Source organism: Scardinius erythrophthalmus (genome assembly GCF_964197995.2).
Source record: "Scardinius erythrophthalmus genome assembly, chromosome: 23".
Taxonomy (NCBI): domain Eukaryota; kingdom Metazoa; phylum Chordata; class Actinopteri; order Cypriniformes; family Leuciscidae; genus Scardinius; species Scardinius erythrophthalmus.
The window spans coordinates 10819151-10836869 of record NC_138243.1 but is presented as its reverse complement, the minus strand read 5'-3'; the positions used below and the strand labels follow the sequence as shown (position 1 = coordinate 10836869).

The 17719-nt window shown below is 36.1% G+C and overlaps 1 protein-coding gene across 1 annotated transcript in view; it reads right to left on the bottom strand.

Moving 5' to 3' along the window:
* Positions 1 to 17719, bottom strand: part of unc13bb (unc-13 homolog Bb (C. elegans)) — a 93908-nt gene extending 76189 nt beyond the window's left edge. Inside the window, exons 1-2 of the mRNA XM_081354875.1 lie at positions 17459 to 17719; positions 6705 to 6734 (exon numbers count right to left, since the gene is read on the bottom strand). Of these exons, the coding sequence (XP_081211001.1) occupies positions 6705 to 6734; positions 17459 to 17480 (52 nt within the window). The 5' untranslated portion in view covers positions 17481 to 17719. The remainder of the gene's footprint in view (positions 1 to 6704; positions 6735 to 17458) is intronic.

Below are 17719 nucleotides of genomic sequence, written 5' to 3'. Positions count from 1 at the left end.
GATTACTGAGACAGTGACATAACCAACACTTCATTTCCTGTTTGCCAGCGATGGGGGCCGGCCAACACGTGCCCGATGATACACTGTGCCAGCGTGCCGCCCACTGCTCTCCTCCCACCCTAACAGACATCTAAATATTCAGGGAGCTGACTCAATATTATTGTGACGCATTACATGCCACCTGCTAAATCTGTGCCAAGTTTGTCTGGAAAAGTGAGAAATAATGTTCAATTGTCTTACTGGCCGTTGTTAAAGTAAACAGTAAAGTCCATAACATTTTAGTCTAAGAAAACTTCTTAAATTTATCACAAAATCTGCATGATGCCCATTTATTTTTTTATTAGGATTGTACACAATTTATCAAAAAAATAATTGAATTAAAATGAATGACTACCATATTTAAATAAAAATCTAAGATAGTAATAATAAAATCACAAATATGATAAATGTTGTTGTTGTTATTATTATTATTATTATTATTATTATGTTATTGTCTAATTGATTTAATCACACTACATTTTCATGTCAGTTGAAAGCACTAATGATGTATTGTATCTATTACTTTATTAAAGCACAGCTTGATATCTTTATGTCAATAGGGCTAGCTCATGAGAAGAGTGGAAGGGACGTCAGCTGTTAAAACAGATTTGATAAACTTTGGTGCTTCACTGTGTTTGTTTCCTTGTTTCAACAGGTTTCCACAGAGACAAAGAGAAACAGGCCTCTCCACAACAACAAAATGTAACAAACCATTAGGCACAGGGGTCAAAAATACCATCCAATCCATTCACAAAGATAAGAGTCCTGCTAGAACGAGCAGGTGCTTGTCCTGCTTTAGTAGTGAAGTCAACATGAAATAATAAATAAATGACACCATTTACTTTCTTGATACATGTTCCTTGTCTTATTATGTGTAACTCAGTAGTGCATTCAGTTTCCCTATTATACTTATTTAGGAATTAGCTTTCATGTAGTGTGTAATATAGCTGTTTGTGAACGTAAAAGGTCTGCAAAGTTTGAAAGATTAAAGTGCAAAATAAATGGAGTTAATGTCCCCCAAAAGAAAGAACCGATTCTGAACCGCCTGAAACCAGTCGACAGTAATTCCAGTCTTACTTCCTGCTTAAACCTATGTAGGTTTGTAAAGAATTTGCATAATGGAAGCCTCTGGTCTTCAGTTGCTGCCTGCAAGCAACATCTACTTTGACCCTCAAAGTACAACACTCTGTAGTAGTGGCTGAGGCCTTGAAGTAGGTTTGTGTTGTTGACATGTTGAGGAGACGATTTTTTTGCGCTGCAAAAGCAAATCCACTTTGCATGCACTTCCAAAGGATGATTACTCTGGCTACAACTGATACGGTAAAACAGATGCCATCGTTAGCTGAAAGTCAGATATGGTAATGGACGTTAAATTTATGACACGCTGTAAGCACAAGACCAATCACAACAGACTGGGTCATCTAACCAATCAGACCAATCACAACAGACTGGGCCATCTAACCAATCAGAGCAGAGTAGACCAATTACAACAGACTGGGCAATCTAACCAATCATAGAAGAGTAGACCAAACAAAACAGACTGGGCCATCTAACCAATCAGAGCAGAGTAGACCAATCACAACAGACTGGGCCATATAACCAATCAGAGCAGAGTAGACCAAAACAGACTGGGCCATCTAACCAATCAGAGCAGAGTAGACCAATCAAAACAGACTGGGCCATCTAACCAATCAGAACAGAGTAGACCAATCACAACAGACTGGGCCATCTGACCAATCAGAGCAGAGTAGACCAAATCACAACAGATTGACATTAGCACAACAGACATTAGCATTAACACTGGAACATTTCACAAAAAGATGTATGCTGGGTTTCAATAAAAAAAAAAAAAAAAACAATACATTGTTCAAACTCAAGTATTTAAGGACTTCCTGGTAGTTTTAGGGTCACTATATATAGCACAACAACGCAAACGCAATAATGAGCTAAAAAAATAATAATTTTCTAATCATGATGATGCTTTTAATTGAAAAAGCAGTGAACTGCCAATGACCTCAATTCTAAGCTTTGTCTCTAACCAGGTGGACACCGGGGTTGACAGGAACTAATCAATGAGCATCTCTAGAGACAAAACTATGACATTATGCATCACACCTGGGCGGATTAGCAGAGAGCTGCTTTTCATTCAGATGTCAATTACGGATTCAGCACTTCTCCTGATTATCCATTATGTCAGGAAGCGTAGGAGAAAGCGAGGTGGGGAAAAGCTACAGATGAAGCGCATATCAAGTGAGTAAAACTGTAAACTTAAAACATATTAGTCTCGCATAGCCAGACTTTTGAGGATTAGGATAAAGTCTAGTCCAGATTTAAGTTTATTCTGGACAAGAACCACCCACTTAGGCAGGAAAGGTCGGTCTGACTGACATGGAAAGCGGCCAAACAGAGTTTGTTTTGGTTTCATGTGGCTTTTAGCATCTAAATTATCTGAAATACCTGATATTACAATAAAAATGGTTAAAAAAAAGAAAGAAATCTCACATCAGTGACGTCTTCAACCAGATGGACAGAAAACACATAATTTAGCAGGAAAGGGTGTAGACTTCTAGAATTTCTGTACATCCAAAAGTGACATGGATATCTAGTTTATTTGCTACTAAATGAACAAACAAAACTCTGAATTGAATATCCTACTACTTTCATAAAAGTTAACAACATCTGTCTGAAGTTTCATGGGAACATGATGGTTTTACTGTTTCTTCATGACTGCACCACGTCATCATTCATTATTGACTCCAGTTGAGTTTTCCAATAAATTAGTTAAAGGTAGCGTACAATCGAGAGCTGACATTTCCGTTTCACAATCCTGATGAATCTTGTATGAGGTTTGGGATGGATTTGCAGGTTGTGTATGCAGGTTCACATGAGGGATTCTTGTATGTGTGCAGTTTTTGCAGTTATGCTACATCAACAAAGAGTTTCTGCTGAACAGTGGTGGACTAAGGAAAAATACTTAACCAAGTTATGGTTTATGTAATGAGGAAATTTTTTTTTTTTTTCACAGATAGGCGTACAATTCAACTCATGGTCTTATTATGAATGCCTCCATCACATATGACTTAATGTCTTGAATTTATTTATTTGATCATTATTCGATCATTAAGTAAATATATAATATACAAGCATACTATTTGTTTTTTAAAAGTAAAGGTATTGAAATATAGTTTTCTTCAATTACTGTCTCTGTAGAAAAAAAGATTATTTTCCTCATGAATAGAATGTGTAAAGTAAAATATTACTGCTTTTTGTCTTCACGAATTCACAAACATTTTTATAAAGCACAAAAAAAAATATTTTTAAAATGTACAAACATTTCTATGTACATTCCACTCTCTTAATCTGAGGTAATAATTAAACTGCACGGATAATAATTCTAAAAGAATTATTGATAAATGATGATTAATCTTATTTCCTTCCTTGTTTCCTTAATATAAATTCCTGGCCTTACTGTGCATTGTTCATTTTTGTGTGCTATTCCCCTCCTTAAAAGGAATAGTTTAAAAAAAAAGTTAACAACTTGTTCCACCTCTGAAACCACTGCCCTTTTTGGGCTGGTGTAATAAATGTTATATGCAATATGCATAAAAAAAGCACTAAAATATGACCCAAATATTCTTGCAACACAGTCCAGCAATTTCTGTCTATTATAGATCATACATTCACACATTAGAATCAGGATAATGCTTGCTCTACCTCTCTAAAACCACTGAGTTTTGTTTGGCCAAAGTAAACACTCTCCAGCGATGGAACACAAAAGAGCAACCTATCACAGACAGACAGAGGCCGACAGGCCTATCCTCAAGAGACTGTTTACTATCTGACACAATAGAGCCAGTGACACAGTATTGCAGTCTGACATGTGCCGAGCTGCATGTTTGTTTAAGTGATGGCGCTGAGTGATTGGGACATTCAGGATCGGGTGTGATCTGAGTTAAGAGCGTTCAAGAGTCTCAGAGGGAGTGGGCCCATCGGTTCAGATAAACCAGGATTTTGTGATTTTATTATCCCACAGGGACAGACTATTTGTGTAAATTGTTAGTGCAGAATATAAAGGAAATGAGATGCAAACAATAAAAAAGAGAGATTTTTTTTATACTTTTTATACTCCAAATGTACTCAAACTTAATCTCAAAATGGCTTAAAAAAAACCACCCCTTAATCATGTTTTTTATGGAACACAAAATATATTTTGAAAAGTTACTGAAAAGCGTGTCTTAAGTCATTTTGTGCTTGACATGACTGAAAGTTGCTGCAAAGTGGAGCCACAGAGAATTTTCTCCACTTGTGTTATTTTATTTGGCATGCCAGAAGACATTATCCGAACATATTGTTTGCCAAACAACATTATTTTTGTGTGTTTAGTAGATTACCCGCACCTAATTAAATACGGCTCTGCTTGTTTGCGACCCCGCGCTAATTTGCACTGCTCTTAGTAGATTGCGTTAGTCATAATGGAAATTAACTGCTGCGTCTGTGTTCTTTAATCTGCGCATTGTCGGTAGATCACAAGCGGAACTTTCCACTCCTATCTGCACTATAATGGGATTGCGGTCTCACAGTAATTTGCACCGTTTAAAAAAATCTGGCCCCAAAACATTTTTCAAAAATATTTTCTTTTGTGTCCATAATGTACAGATATCCAAAGGGTACCCTTATAGGTATTTAAAGGGTTAGTTCACCCAAAAATGAAAATTATGTCATTAATGACTCACCCTCATGTCGTTCCAAACCCGTAAGACCTCCGTTCATCTTCGGAACACAGTTTAAGATATTTTAGATTTAGTCCGAGAGCTTTCTGTTCCTCCACTGAAAGTCAATGGACGGCATACTGTTCACGTCCAGAAAGGCAATACAGACATCATCAAAGTAGTCCATGTGACATCAGTGGCTCAATCTTAAGTTTATCAAGCGACGAGAATACTTTTTGTGCGCAAAAACAAACAAAAATAACGACTTTATTCCACTATTCATTTCCTTCTCTCTGGGCCTCGTAGTGTTTTTGCGCAGCGTGTCTGTGTTGCACGTCACCACGCATCACACATGACCAGCGTCGGCCAATAGTGAGCCTACGTGGTGACGTGCAACACAGACACGCTGCGCAAAAACACTACGAGGCCCAGAGAGAAGGAAATGAATAGTGGAATAAAGTCGTTATTTTTGTTTGTTTTTGCGCACAAAAAGTATTCTCGTCGCTTGATAAACTTAAGATTGAGCCACTGATGTCACATGGACTACTTTGATGATGTCTGTATTGCCTTTCTGGACGTGAACAGTATGCCGTCCATTGACTTTCAGTGGAGGAACAGAAAGCTCTCGGACTAAACCTAAAATATCTTAAACTGTGTTCCGAAGATGAACGGAGGTCTTACGGGTTTGGAACGACATGAGGGTGAGTCATTAATGACATAATTTTCATTTTTGGGTGAACTAACCCTTTAAGGGTATTCCAAATAGGACCCCTTCCTATTCTCCATATACATTGGTCCTTGTCTACAGGACGGCCACGGGCTCTGCCCTCCTACCTCCACTCTCTCTTACGAGTCTACATGCCCTCCAGGAGCCTGCGGTTGGTGAGTGAGCGGTACCATCACAGAGAGGCACAAAATCATGCTTTCGTTCACTGTTTCTTGCTGGTGGAATGATATTCCCAACACTATCCGGACAACTGAATCTCTGACAACATTCAATAAACTCACACCTACAGTAACTGCAACCTGCAGAAAAAACCCAGATGCTTTCACTATTCCTTAGTCCTTCTCTGTTCTACCTTGTACTATTCTGAGCAATGTTTGTATTGCTGGCACTTCTTGTGTTTATTTCCTCTTAAGATTAATCGCATGTTGTATTCCTCAGTCGTAAATCGCTTTAGATAAAAGTGTCTGCTAAATGAATAAATGTAAATGGAACAATATGAGGGTGATTTAATGATGACAGACGTTTCATTTTAGGGATTTTCTACCCTTTTAAGAGTTAATTTCAGATCCAAAACATTGCCCAAGACATACATCATTCAATTTGCATATAAGTTTAGAGATTCACACATCCCTTAAACTCTAGCCAACATTCGTACTGTGCGAAAAAATATGAACACGAGGTGTGAGGAATCCTGTGATGTCCCAATACAATCCAAAAGCTGATGCAGAGCAGTTTTGTGCCTGTAGATCACCTTCCTGTCCAGGGACACAGTATTCTGGCTTAGGTGATCCATGTGTAGGCCAACAGTGTGGGGATTTGCAGATGAGGAGGGTGTGGGGATTTGGGCTTAACCTGCACTGTTCTTACACACTAGCTCACAAGCTACAAGCTCTGGGACTCAGACAAGATGAATAACAGAAGCGCAGAATCAATTATCAAATGAACCCCTGAACCTTCATGACTCCACAATGAGAGGAATCAAAGTTTCTTCCTCAAGGACATCAAATAAATGAAATGTGATGTGAAATACCACAAGCTGAGGGGTGTTGTATTAGGTTAGGTTGCACAAAAAAAAAAGAGAGAGTGTAAAACCAAAAACACTGTCACACTGTCCAAAAATCCCCAAAGCAAGATGATTTACATACGATTTACATGGCCCAGAGAAAAGCAAATATTGTTTTTACATAATTCTGAATTGTATTTAGAAGAACATGTGAGAATTTGCTTACCTGGAGGTCCTTGGAGTTTGGCTTTCTTAACTGAAATAAAAAACAAAAATAAGAATGGTCAGAAAGACAAAATATTTACATTATTATTTCATAAAAAGTGTTACATATTGTATACTGGAACAAGTCTAGGTAAAAAACAAAAAAAACATTAATGGCATAGTCCATCTACTCAGTCCTGTTTAAACATGTATGACTGTTTCTTCTGCAGAACACAAAATAAGATATTTTGAGAAATGTTGGTAACAGTTTTGGTATTTAAATGATGACCGAAGTTTCATTTTTCTGGTGAATTATCCATTTAACTTTTGGCGTAACCCTCCAGCAGAGAAAATAATTATGGCTGAGCCCAAGTGAGTAATTCTAAGCACACACACAAAAAAAAAACTACAGTGATTTCACTCCATCTAGACCAGGGATGGGCAACTTCGGAAAAACCCTGAAAAAAATCACCTGCCTGTAATTTTCTAGTAATCCTAAGGACCTTGATTAGCTTGTTCAGGTGTGTTTGATTAGGGTTGAAGCTAAACTCTGTAGGACAGTGGCCCTCCAGGACCGAAGTTGCCCATCCCTGATCTAGACATTATGTTCACATCTTGATTTGATACGTTATCTAAAGGCTGGCCCACACTAAAAAATATTTTTTTAATTTGATTAGATTTTCAAAATGTGTGACCACAAACCTGATGATAAATATCATAGATTTAACAGTTTTGTTCCTATCACAAACAACCAGAGTCCCGACTGTGAACACGGGACATCTCACAAAATCTCTCGTGGTCAAACGTGACTTTAGAGTAAACAAACATGGCAGGCAACGGGCAAGAAGAAATGGCGATAATAGTGTTTGGACTGCTTTTTACAGAAAATTCGCAGGAAAAAAAGAAAAAGGTTTGGAAGAAGTCATGGAGAATGTTATGCTTCCATCTACCATCAACTCACTTTCTGATTGGGTATCGACAATCTACAGAGCAATCTACATCTATTTACGACTTGATATCCGTGCGGCCCGACGTTCTTCCGAGCAGATCAGTCACTCTTAACACACCTCACACCACAAGAAAATCTGAAAAGATAATCTGTAGAACCATCAAGATAATCGGGACTTTACCTCGGATTGTCGGAGGGGGAGAATTGGGCCCAAAATCTGCCCAATTGTCTTGAAGTGTGTGGGTACCTTAATACATAATCCTATTCTCTATACTGAATGAGGTAGTTAAACAGTGTAATACATTTGTGTGCAGTCTTAACACACATACAGACATACATATATTGCACGTAGTTAATCGTTTATTTATTTATTCAGTTGTTTGTTTGATGAATCAGGCCAGAAAAGTAAAGGAAAAGCTGCAACTAATTCAACACTATTTCAAAAGTATCCCAGGATGCACCGCATGAAGTTGAAAAATCATAAAATACGCAACAAGAAAAGAAGAAAAAAAGTGATATATAAATGTCTCATCACTAGGGTAACATTGCCTAGCCGGCCAACATATGAGGCATACTTAATGGATTGGATATCTTGAATAGATTTGATCATAAAAAGAGTCTAAATGCTTTCCAAGATAAATATGAGACAGAAATCTGACAGTTTAAAGGAATTTGTTTGAGAGCCATACATCAAGACTAAGCACCAAGTGAAGGTGTAATTATTGCAAGATAGACTTGTGATAATCTTTGAAGCATCCGTTAGAATGGGCTGAAAATCTGAAATTTTCATTGTTTTCCAACAACAAAGGCAAAGATAAAATTAAATTACATTTAAATAAAATTAAGCATTTATAAATAAAAAACAACTAATTATGTTGACAGGGCAAATAAAAATGACCGGCAGAAAAAAAAACTTTTTGCTGAGCCCTTTTCTGTGTTTAGAATTTAGAAAATTTAGAAAAACAAAAGCCACATTTTGAACAATACTCCTGTTTCCATGTAAGACCCAGCCCACAGCCATACAATAACTGTTATGAGATTGAGCTGTGATTTAGAGCAGATTACTTCTGATCGCTGCTTGAGCCCCGTGTGCTGGCCGTGGCTGGGTGGATATGCCAGATGGATGCTGGGATTGGACGGCGGGCTGCGAGACATCACAGTGGATTACTAACGTGTATTGCAAACTCTCGCTGGATATTGGATGAAAGTTAGCGCACACAAGAACACGAGCCTCGTGGGACATAATGATGTTGAGATTAAGACTGAGAGACAAAGGTTAACAACGCAATGAGGAACATGCATGCAAGAAATAGAGTTCCAAACGTGTCTATTTCCCAGAAAGCAAATCTGACAATCACCATTCTGTGTTTTTTGCTTGGAAGCCTGTGTGACGAAGGATATCCGAGTGCATGACTATTTTCCACATTTCTAACTGAGAGGAAACAGACATTAGGTTTCATTAAAGCCCTAGGGTATGGGTCACCGTGTCAGTGGAAACTCATCGCTCTTTACTGCGGGGTGCTAACGGAAACCGATGCAAGACTTTCGATCCAAGCCTTCCTGAGATGCTGTTTAGATAGGGGGCGGTTGGACAGGAACTTCCTGAGAGTCTCCTTTGTGGAATGTTAGTTTGTCCAATCTCCTCGCATTTATTCCTGAATGTACTTCAGCTTGTGAACTACTAGTTATTCTTCTAAGAAAACCTGTTTAAACCCAGTCTGGTGTGAACGCTGCCATGTGAACCCTCTTGCCACCAAACAAGAGGACCGAGACCGCTGAAAAGATGGGTCTCGCTCTGGTGCGGTTCGACTGAAATATGGACGCAACACGGACCAAAGACATGTAAACGAAGCAAAAAGAGGACGTTATGTGACCAGATGCAACCCTAAAAAGGACAGAACTTGGGATCTTTATTTCGGTCTTAAAAATGACAGTGTGAACAAGGACTAAATGTATTATTTTCTTTTTTTGGTTCAGACTAAAATAACCTAGAGAACCAAACTAAAAGTGTGAACACACCCTTACTCTGCAGCTGCACGTCACTGACTCTGTTATCAGCAGGATTTCTTTTGTGATTTTGTCTGGACAATGGTGGCCAGAGTTAGTGTAAATAGCAGAAAAAAATAAAACTCATTTCAGCCTCTCTCGCTCCATGATTTCCAGAGTCTTTTCTCTTTTCAGCAGGACAAAAATTCCCAAAATACCCCAAAATATTTACATTTGACATAAAACAGCAAAAAAGTGAACCTAACAGTTGTGATCAGGCCCTATGAGGTTTTCAATAGCCGATATCTAGAGAACAGGGTGGCAAATTGCTGATATAAATAGCGATTTAAAAATAGGCTACTTACTAATGACAGCAAATGAGATGTACATAAAATTGCTGAAATGAATTGAACATTTATTTAAAATTATCTACTGAGAATTTACTAAAAATAATGAACTAAAACATCAGCTACACAATCTCTACTACTTCTCAATCTCTATAAAGTGACCAGACAAACACTGGAGGAAAGCAAGAAAGTGTACAGTGTACGAAGCAGGAAGTGGAATCGGTGTGTCATACGGTGTATGGTTTACTTTCGACCCCGCAGCCAGAGAGGAGGATGCTGGATGACTGGACGGAGAGAGCAACAGATGGCCAGAGGATTACATTAACAATCCCCCCACTCACTTCAGTGTGAGGACTCACGTCAGACACACGCTCACTCGCTACCTTTAGATTAAAGAGTTCAATTATAATATTTAAATATTTCATTTTTTTCTCCCGAGGAATGTTTCTTCAGACATTTAAAATGAAACATTTTGTATTTTTTGTTTTTGGGTTTTAATGGTCAATGGTCAGATATGACCCTTTTATGATAAATTACAATACAGGGAGTGCCTCTTTTCTCTGGAGTTTGTTCCCACCATGGAATAAAAAAAATAGAAAAAGGTCTGGTAAAACTTTTTTTCTCAGAATTGCGAGTTATAAAAACAATATTCTGAGAGAAAATGTCAGCTCACAGTTCTGAAATTTTTCCTTGCAATTGCCAGTTTATATTTCACAATTCTGACTTCACTTTACTCCCTTCGAAGGGCAGACAGCGGAATTTGGAGTGAGCAGGGCACTAGTGTGCCATTATGTAGCCGTTTGGAACACACTTGATGAAGGGAGCAACGAAAGACAACGTCATTTCCTCGTTGTTTTCACCTGGGTTGTTCCCATGACAACGCAGCACAGTGTCCATCAGCTGAATAGCTGTTCTTACCAGAAATATCTTATTAATGCTGTTAACATAACGGCTGCACACATATATATAGGCTACTTTTTTTTTTTTTTTTTTTTTTTTTACAAAAAAGCTTTTAAAATATGCGTTATGTATCTGTGTGTGAGTGTCTCAACTTTAAAACTTTGGACGCTGCATTACCTAACATTTCTTATGAAACTTTTCTTTATGAAAATGTAAACATAACATTTTTGTACAATGTAACTGATGTATAGATTAACATATTTCCCTTATGTTCTTTTTCTCTATCTTTTTTATTTATTTATTTATTTATTTATTTATTTATTTATTTATTTATTTATTTATTTATTTATTTATTTATTTATTTTAGTTTTCAGCTCATTGTTCTTTTCTCATTTATATTCTGATGACATTGAACATATAAATACATTTTGTATATCGTATACAAAGTTGTATGTCATAAATATGTCATCTCTGTATGTTTTGCAAAAAAAAAAAAAGTTAAAAAAAGTTAAAAGAAATAAATTCAAATAAAGTAGACTTTTGAGCTGTAAGCATGTCCCAGCCGGGTTCGTCACTTATTGGGATCCCCTGGAAACATTTCCGTTGTGGTCTGTGTTATTTGCAGCGCGTTTCTGTATTTAGAGCACACATGCGTTGTGAAACTGAAGAAGATGTTTTCTTAATTTGCGGGTGTTTTTCTATTTGCATGTGTTTTCTTCAGTTGCAGCACGTTGAGCTCTCTCGGCCACCGTATGTTTGGCTAATAAAACAATAGCCTATGCAGTCTAGGTGACATCAGGACCAGAATCTAAAGCAAATACGAAATTATAAAAAAAAAATAATAATAATTTGAGGAGATAGATGTCTATTACTCACACACAGACACATTATAATAGGCTATATTTAAATATAATTTTATATATATATTAATTTTATATAATTTTATATTTATATATTATATATATAAAATGTGTGTGTATATATGTATATATATATATATATATATATATATATATATATATATATATATATATATATATATATATATATATATATATATATATATATTACACATTTTATATAAACACAAGCATTTATGTTAGATTAATCGATTTGACAGCACTAGAAGGTACCATTCTGAATCAGTCTAACGAATCCTTCAGTGAACAAACTGACTGAACTGGTCAGAGAGGTTCCCGAATCAACATTTGATTCACTTACTGAACTTTTTGTGTACTTAAAGTTAGAGAAGCATCAGTCAATATCAATACAATGTGTAGTTAAAGATATACATTTTTAATAAAATAAAACATTTAAAAAAACATTTAACCAGATGATTTATTCTGAGCCTTTAGTAATTCATTCTGAAAAAGTGCTGAACAACAATATTCGCTAAATGATTCAAACTCACTAACATCATGAGGAACCTTCATTCCCACATCAGGGGGTCGCAAGTAAGCAAGTGAATGCAGTAGAGATGTAAAACCCAGCCATGCATGCATGCTTCATAAATACACACAATCCATAAACACAAGTGTGCAAAGCCACCTATTTAATAGCTCCTTTATCTCTTTAATTAAACATAGTGAACACAGCAGATCAGCACCCCATATGACTCTGATAAAGACAATCTGATAAATGTCTGCAAACGTGCACCGGTACGTTTATTCTGCAAAGCCACAACACACGGGTCTAGCGATCGGACTGAACCAGTCACACTAACAAACGTAGGTCCATGTGACCCTACACGGGCGCTCTTTGTGTCTGTCTTGCGTGGATGCGTGGAGAGATCGCTCATTTGTGTGTGTAATGACATCACCATGGAGATAGGCCTTTTGTCTGAACAGCAATAAATAAAGAAACAAAACCATGATCCTGATGAAAGAGGTGGACGGTGAGTCAGGAAGGCCAGAGCGCTTCTTAGGTTAGTCTAAACACAGGTAATTCATTACAGAGGGCAATATTTGGCTGATGTCTACAGTTCTGCTCATAAGTTTATACACCCCTTGCAGAAAATACATTAAAGGGATAGTTTCATAGTAAAAAAAATAAATACTATGGAAGTTAATGGGGTCCATCAACTGTTTGGTTACCGACATTCTACAAAATATCATCTTTTGTGTTCAGCAGAAGAAAGAAATTCATACAGATTTGGAACAGCTTGAGGGCGAGTAAATGATGACTGAATTTTCATTTTTTAGTGTACTATCCCTTTAAGAGCCGGGGGTGTACAAATTTTTGAATTAGATGGCATGGGTAAATTGTAGGCTTATTCTGTCTTTGGGGAAACATGTTATGCAGCTTCTGAAGGGCAGTTCTACAATTAATGCAATTTCTATGATCCATATATATATATATATATATATATATATATATATATATATATATATATATATATATATATATATATATATATATATATATATATATATATATATATATATATATATTTATTTTTTTAGCATCTTGCATATTCTTCAAGGGTTATGTAAACTTATGAGCAGAACTGTAAGTCATCATCTAAATGGCAGCTCTTACAACCTGTGCTCAGTTCAGGCCGCTCACCTGCACTAAATACAACAGAAGCTCCCTACCCAGTGTTCTCTGCTATCTACCCTGAGAAGAGGATATCCAAGTTCACCTCACTACTTTGTACTACTGAGTTAATGTGCTTCCAAATCCTCAAATCCTCCTGTTCCAGATAAGTTTACACTGGTGATCCACCAACAAAGCCGAACTTTCGTGCGAGTAAAAGTTGTAATTTGTGAAATCTGAGGATAGCGGAAGTCTGTTGAGAAAAGAGTTGTGACATTTTATACCATAAAAAGCTCTTGTGAGACACACTAAGGAATTTAATCACAGTCTGGTTCCTGCACAAACATTTCCTTTGTCTCTCTGAATAATTGACTTGTTTGGAGATCCTCAGTGAACGCATTTCTTATGCAAGCGTTTGCATCTGCGCGAATCTACGCGTCTCCACTGATTCTTTCTGTTTTAGGAATGTCTGCTGCAAATAAATCCTGTGGTGGCACCTAAACCAAATCAAAAACCACACTATTCCTTTAAAGTCACCATGAAATCCAAATGGACAGATCTTTTTTTATGAAATATTGCTGTATGTAGGCTATTATAAATGATATATTCATGCAAATCATTTTTTTTATTTTTCTTTATTAAAGTGCTTCATAATCTTTAATCAAACTAACTTCACCTCCCTCTTGCAGCAACATCTCGGCTGCATCCACAAGCACATACTTCCTTACTATGTAGTAAGCGAAAAACAGTATGTGACCGTATGTCTGAATTCACAGTACTCATAAAAACATTTTTTTAAATAAAAGAGTAGGCAAAAAGTACCCTGAAGTGTGCATACGATGGACACTTTACTATCCCATGAGGCCACGGGAGAGGATTTGTGAACGGCAGTGAAGTGACGCAACTGACGCTGGTAGGTCACATGATAATGACAACATGGTGAATGTAGTACATCCAGATTACATTCATACTAACATACTTTTTTACCGGCCGTGAAGTAATTACTTATTCAGAATAAGTACCTACTTTCTTCAAAGTATGCAAATTCGGATGGAGCCCTGATGATGTTTGTCTAGCGTTAGAAGCTCATTTAAGAAAATGACAGCTCCGAAGAGACGCCACTCTAACCTTGAGTGTTTTAGCCTGTAGCCTTTACTTTTCGCAAACCTTGTGAGCGCGCGAACCCAAACGCTGTGACCTCGCGCCAAATGTTTTTATTGGTTTATTAAGTACAAACAGGCGAGTTATGAAAAATTGAGTGTGAGGGATTTGTTCACTTCACACAAAAAGATCTTGGAATGAGATGGCTAACTGTAGTAGCGTTTAGTCCACTGTCTATAATAGCCTAATTTAGAGATCACTTTTTTTTTTAACCGACTACCGACAACTTTGATCGGTTAACGTTGATACGGTCAACCATCGGTCAAACGGTCATCGGTTAACATCATTAATATAAATATACACACATGCATGTACATATGTAAGAAATATTTGCATGAATATACTGTATATATATATATATATATATGTATATATATATATATATATATATATATATATACATATATATATATATATATTTATGCTGTCAAAAGATTAATCGCGATTAATCGCATCCAAAATAAAAGTTTGTGTTTACATAATATATGTGTGTGTACTGTGCATAATTAAATTTGTATATATAAATACACACACATGCATATATGTAAGAAATATTTGCATGTATATACTGCATATATTTATATATAATTTATATTATATATAAATATAATTTTTTTATATATAAATTACACATTTTTCTTAAATATATACAAGCATGTGTGTGTATTATTTATATATACAAATTTAATTATACACAGTACACACACATATTTAAACACAAACTTTTATTTTGGATGCGATTAATCGCGATTAATCTTTTGACAGTCCTTATATATATATATATATATATATATATATATATATATATATATATATATATATATTTATTTATTATATTGCACAGCCCTACTATCAAGCAAGTTTGAAAATATCGCTGACCTGCTCATACTTGACCGCAACGAGCACAGATTTGACCGCGGTCTGCGGCAAATCCAGCCAAAAGTCATTCACCAATAGCAAACCACACCCATCCAACTAATTCCTGATGGACAAAATCAAATCCAGCCCTACATTTTGTCTTGTTTCATTTGGATATCCGTCACAACTCACAATAAAGTGGTGCAGGGATGACGTCAGAACTCCGAAGACTATAATTCGCTGCTGGTTACTTCAAGCTTTTTCCATGGGATTTTTATAATAGTGTTTTTCAATTAATGAGTAAAATAAAGCCTGTGGTAAACAAAACTTGATGATACTTTGACGTTTTGTTCTACAACGTGCACTGCACACACTCACACTCTAAAATGTCCTATCAAGTTACTTTGTACGTTTTTAATGTTTTAAAAATAAACATAACAGCTTCAAAATTTGCATTTTCGCTATGGGTGTGTGTAATTTCTTTGTAGAACAAAACGTCTAAGTATAACGCTTACCACAGGCTTTATTTTCCACATAAATCGAAAACCCCCATTATAAAACCCAACAGGAAAATCTCGAAGGAACCAGCGGTGAATTAGACTTCTGGGTTCTGATGTCATCCCTGCACCACTATACTGGGAAGAAAAGAGTATCACAATGATTGGTCCCACTATAAAATATATTTGCTTATTTTATTTGTGTCTTCTTTTGTCGAACAGCCCGATCACTGTTTAAATCACATTAGCCTGCACCTCTTCATAGATGTGGATGAGCAACCAGTGTACAGATCCCATCCCACACCCCACTCGGCCTTCAAGCTATATTGTGTGGACATTGAGCAGAGACACTTTCACCAAAGACAGCAAACAGCAAAGCAAGCATTGCCATTGAGCGCAGAAAAGAACTGGCCGGTGACCAAAGATAAAAGGAGAATGTGCATCTCTGAAAGAGTATGAGAGCAGATGACACACAATATTTTTGATCTGCTTTCCTTCAAGAGGGCACTGATGAGTGAGAGCATCATATACAAAATACTGACAATAATTAAAATGGTCTTCAAAAAATAGCTCAATTAAATCACTAAATATAGCATTTAAAATAGTAAACAGATAGTATTCAAAAAACCATTAAGATGCATACATTAATACATCTATACATTTGACGTCTATATTTTATACGAATACAAACTATAACGTAAAATATTAACATGCAAATTCTAAATTCTAAATCTTCAATTAATAACTCAATTAAATCACAAAAATAATAAATGATACATTTTCATTTTATTTCTATATTTTATAAACAAATTATAACATGCATGTTATTTATTATTTTAATTTGATATGTTTCATTTAGTATATTTCATTTCATTCACTGTGAAACCATTTTTAATTAGTATTTAATGTATTATTATTTACTTATTTTAATACTTAAATTGTTACTGTAATATAAATATGCATATATTAATATAAAAATATATAAAAATAAATATCATGCTATATTAAAATATTACCATATAACTTTGCGTAAAATAATACAGATATCGTATCACATTATAAGTATCAGCTACATCTTTTTTGCAATAAATTAAATGTATTTTTTATTTCCCACACCAAAAGTTACACCAAATAGGTTAAAAATATATATATTAAAAAGAAGTTTATATAACATTGGGAAATGTTAGTTTCTTTGTAATACCTTCCAATAGTTTTATAAATGTATGTTTCTTGTTTCGGCTGCAGAGCTGCATTACATCATGACGACAAACAGCTGCTTCCTTCCCTCAAGCTACATCATCACACCTACAGCAAACCTCAAATTATGTAATGTCACAGACCTGTTGGAACTTGACACCATCACTTCATTTATATGAAATGTATATCATTCCATGAAAACAGAGAAAGGAAATAAGATGTTTACAGTTTCCAAAAACGCTCGCGCCTCTGAACTTTTACAGAAACACAACACCTGCTGAGCTGATGACAGGAGCAAACACATGAAGACAGGAAAGTTGGAAAACACATGGAAAACAGCTCTCACCTCTCACGCAGAGGAGAGACATGGCAACCGAAGTTTTTCCTCCTGGTTAAATCCTGGCAGTGTTATCGAAGTTCTCAGCTGTCCGGTGACATTTCAGATGATGTCACAAGTTGTTTCCTCGTCATGAGCGCACTTCTGAGGGTGAGTTAGAAGAAGCACGGATGCTCGACGGACTAACTCGGCACTATCCTACAGGTGACGCGTACTGACTCAGATGTCCCATCGCCATGGCCAAATTGAATGTGTAGAAACTCACAGGAT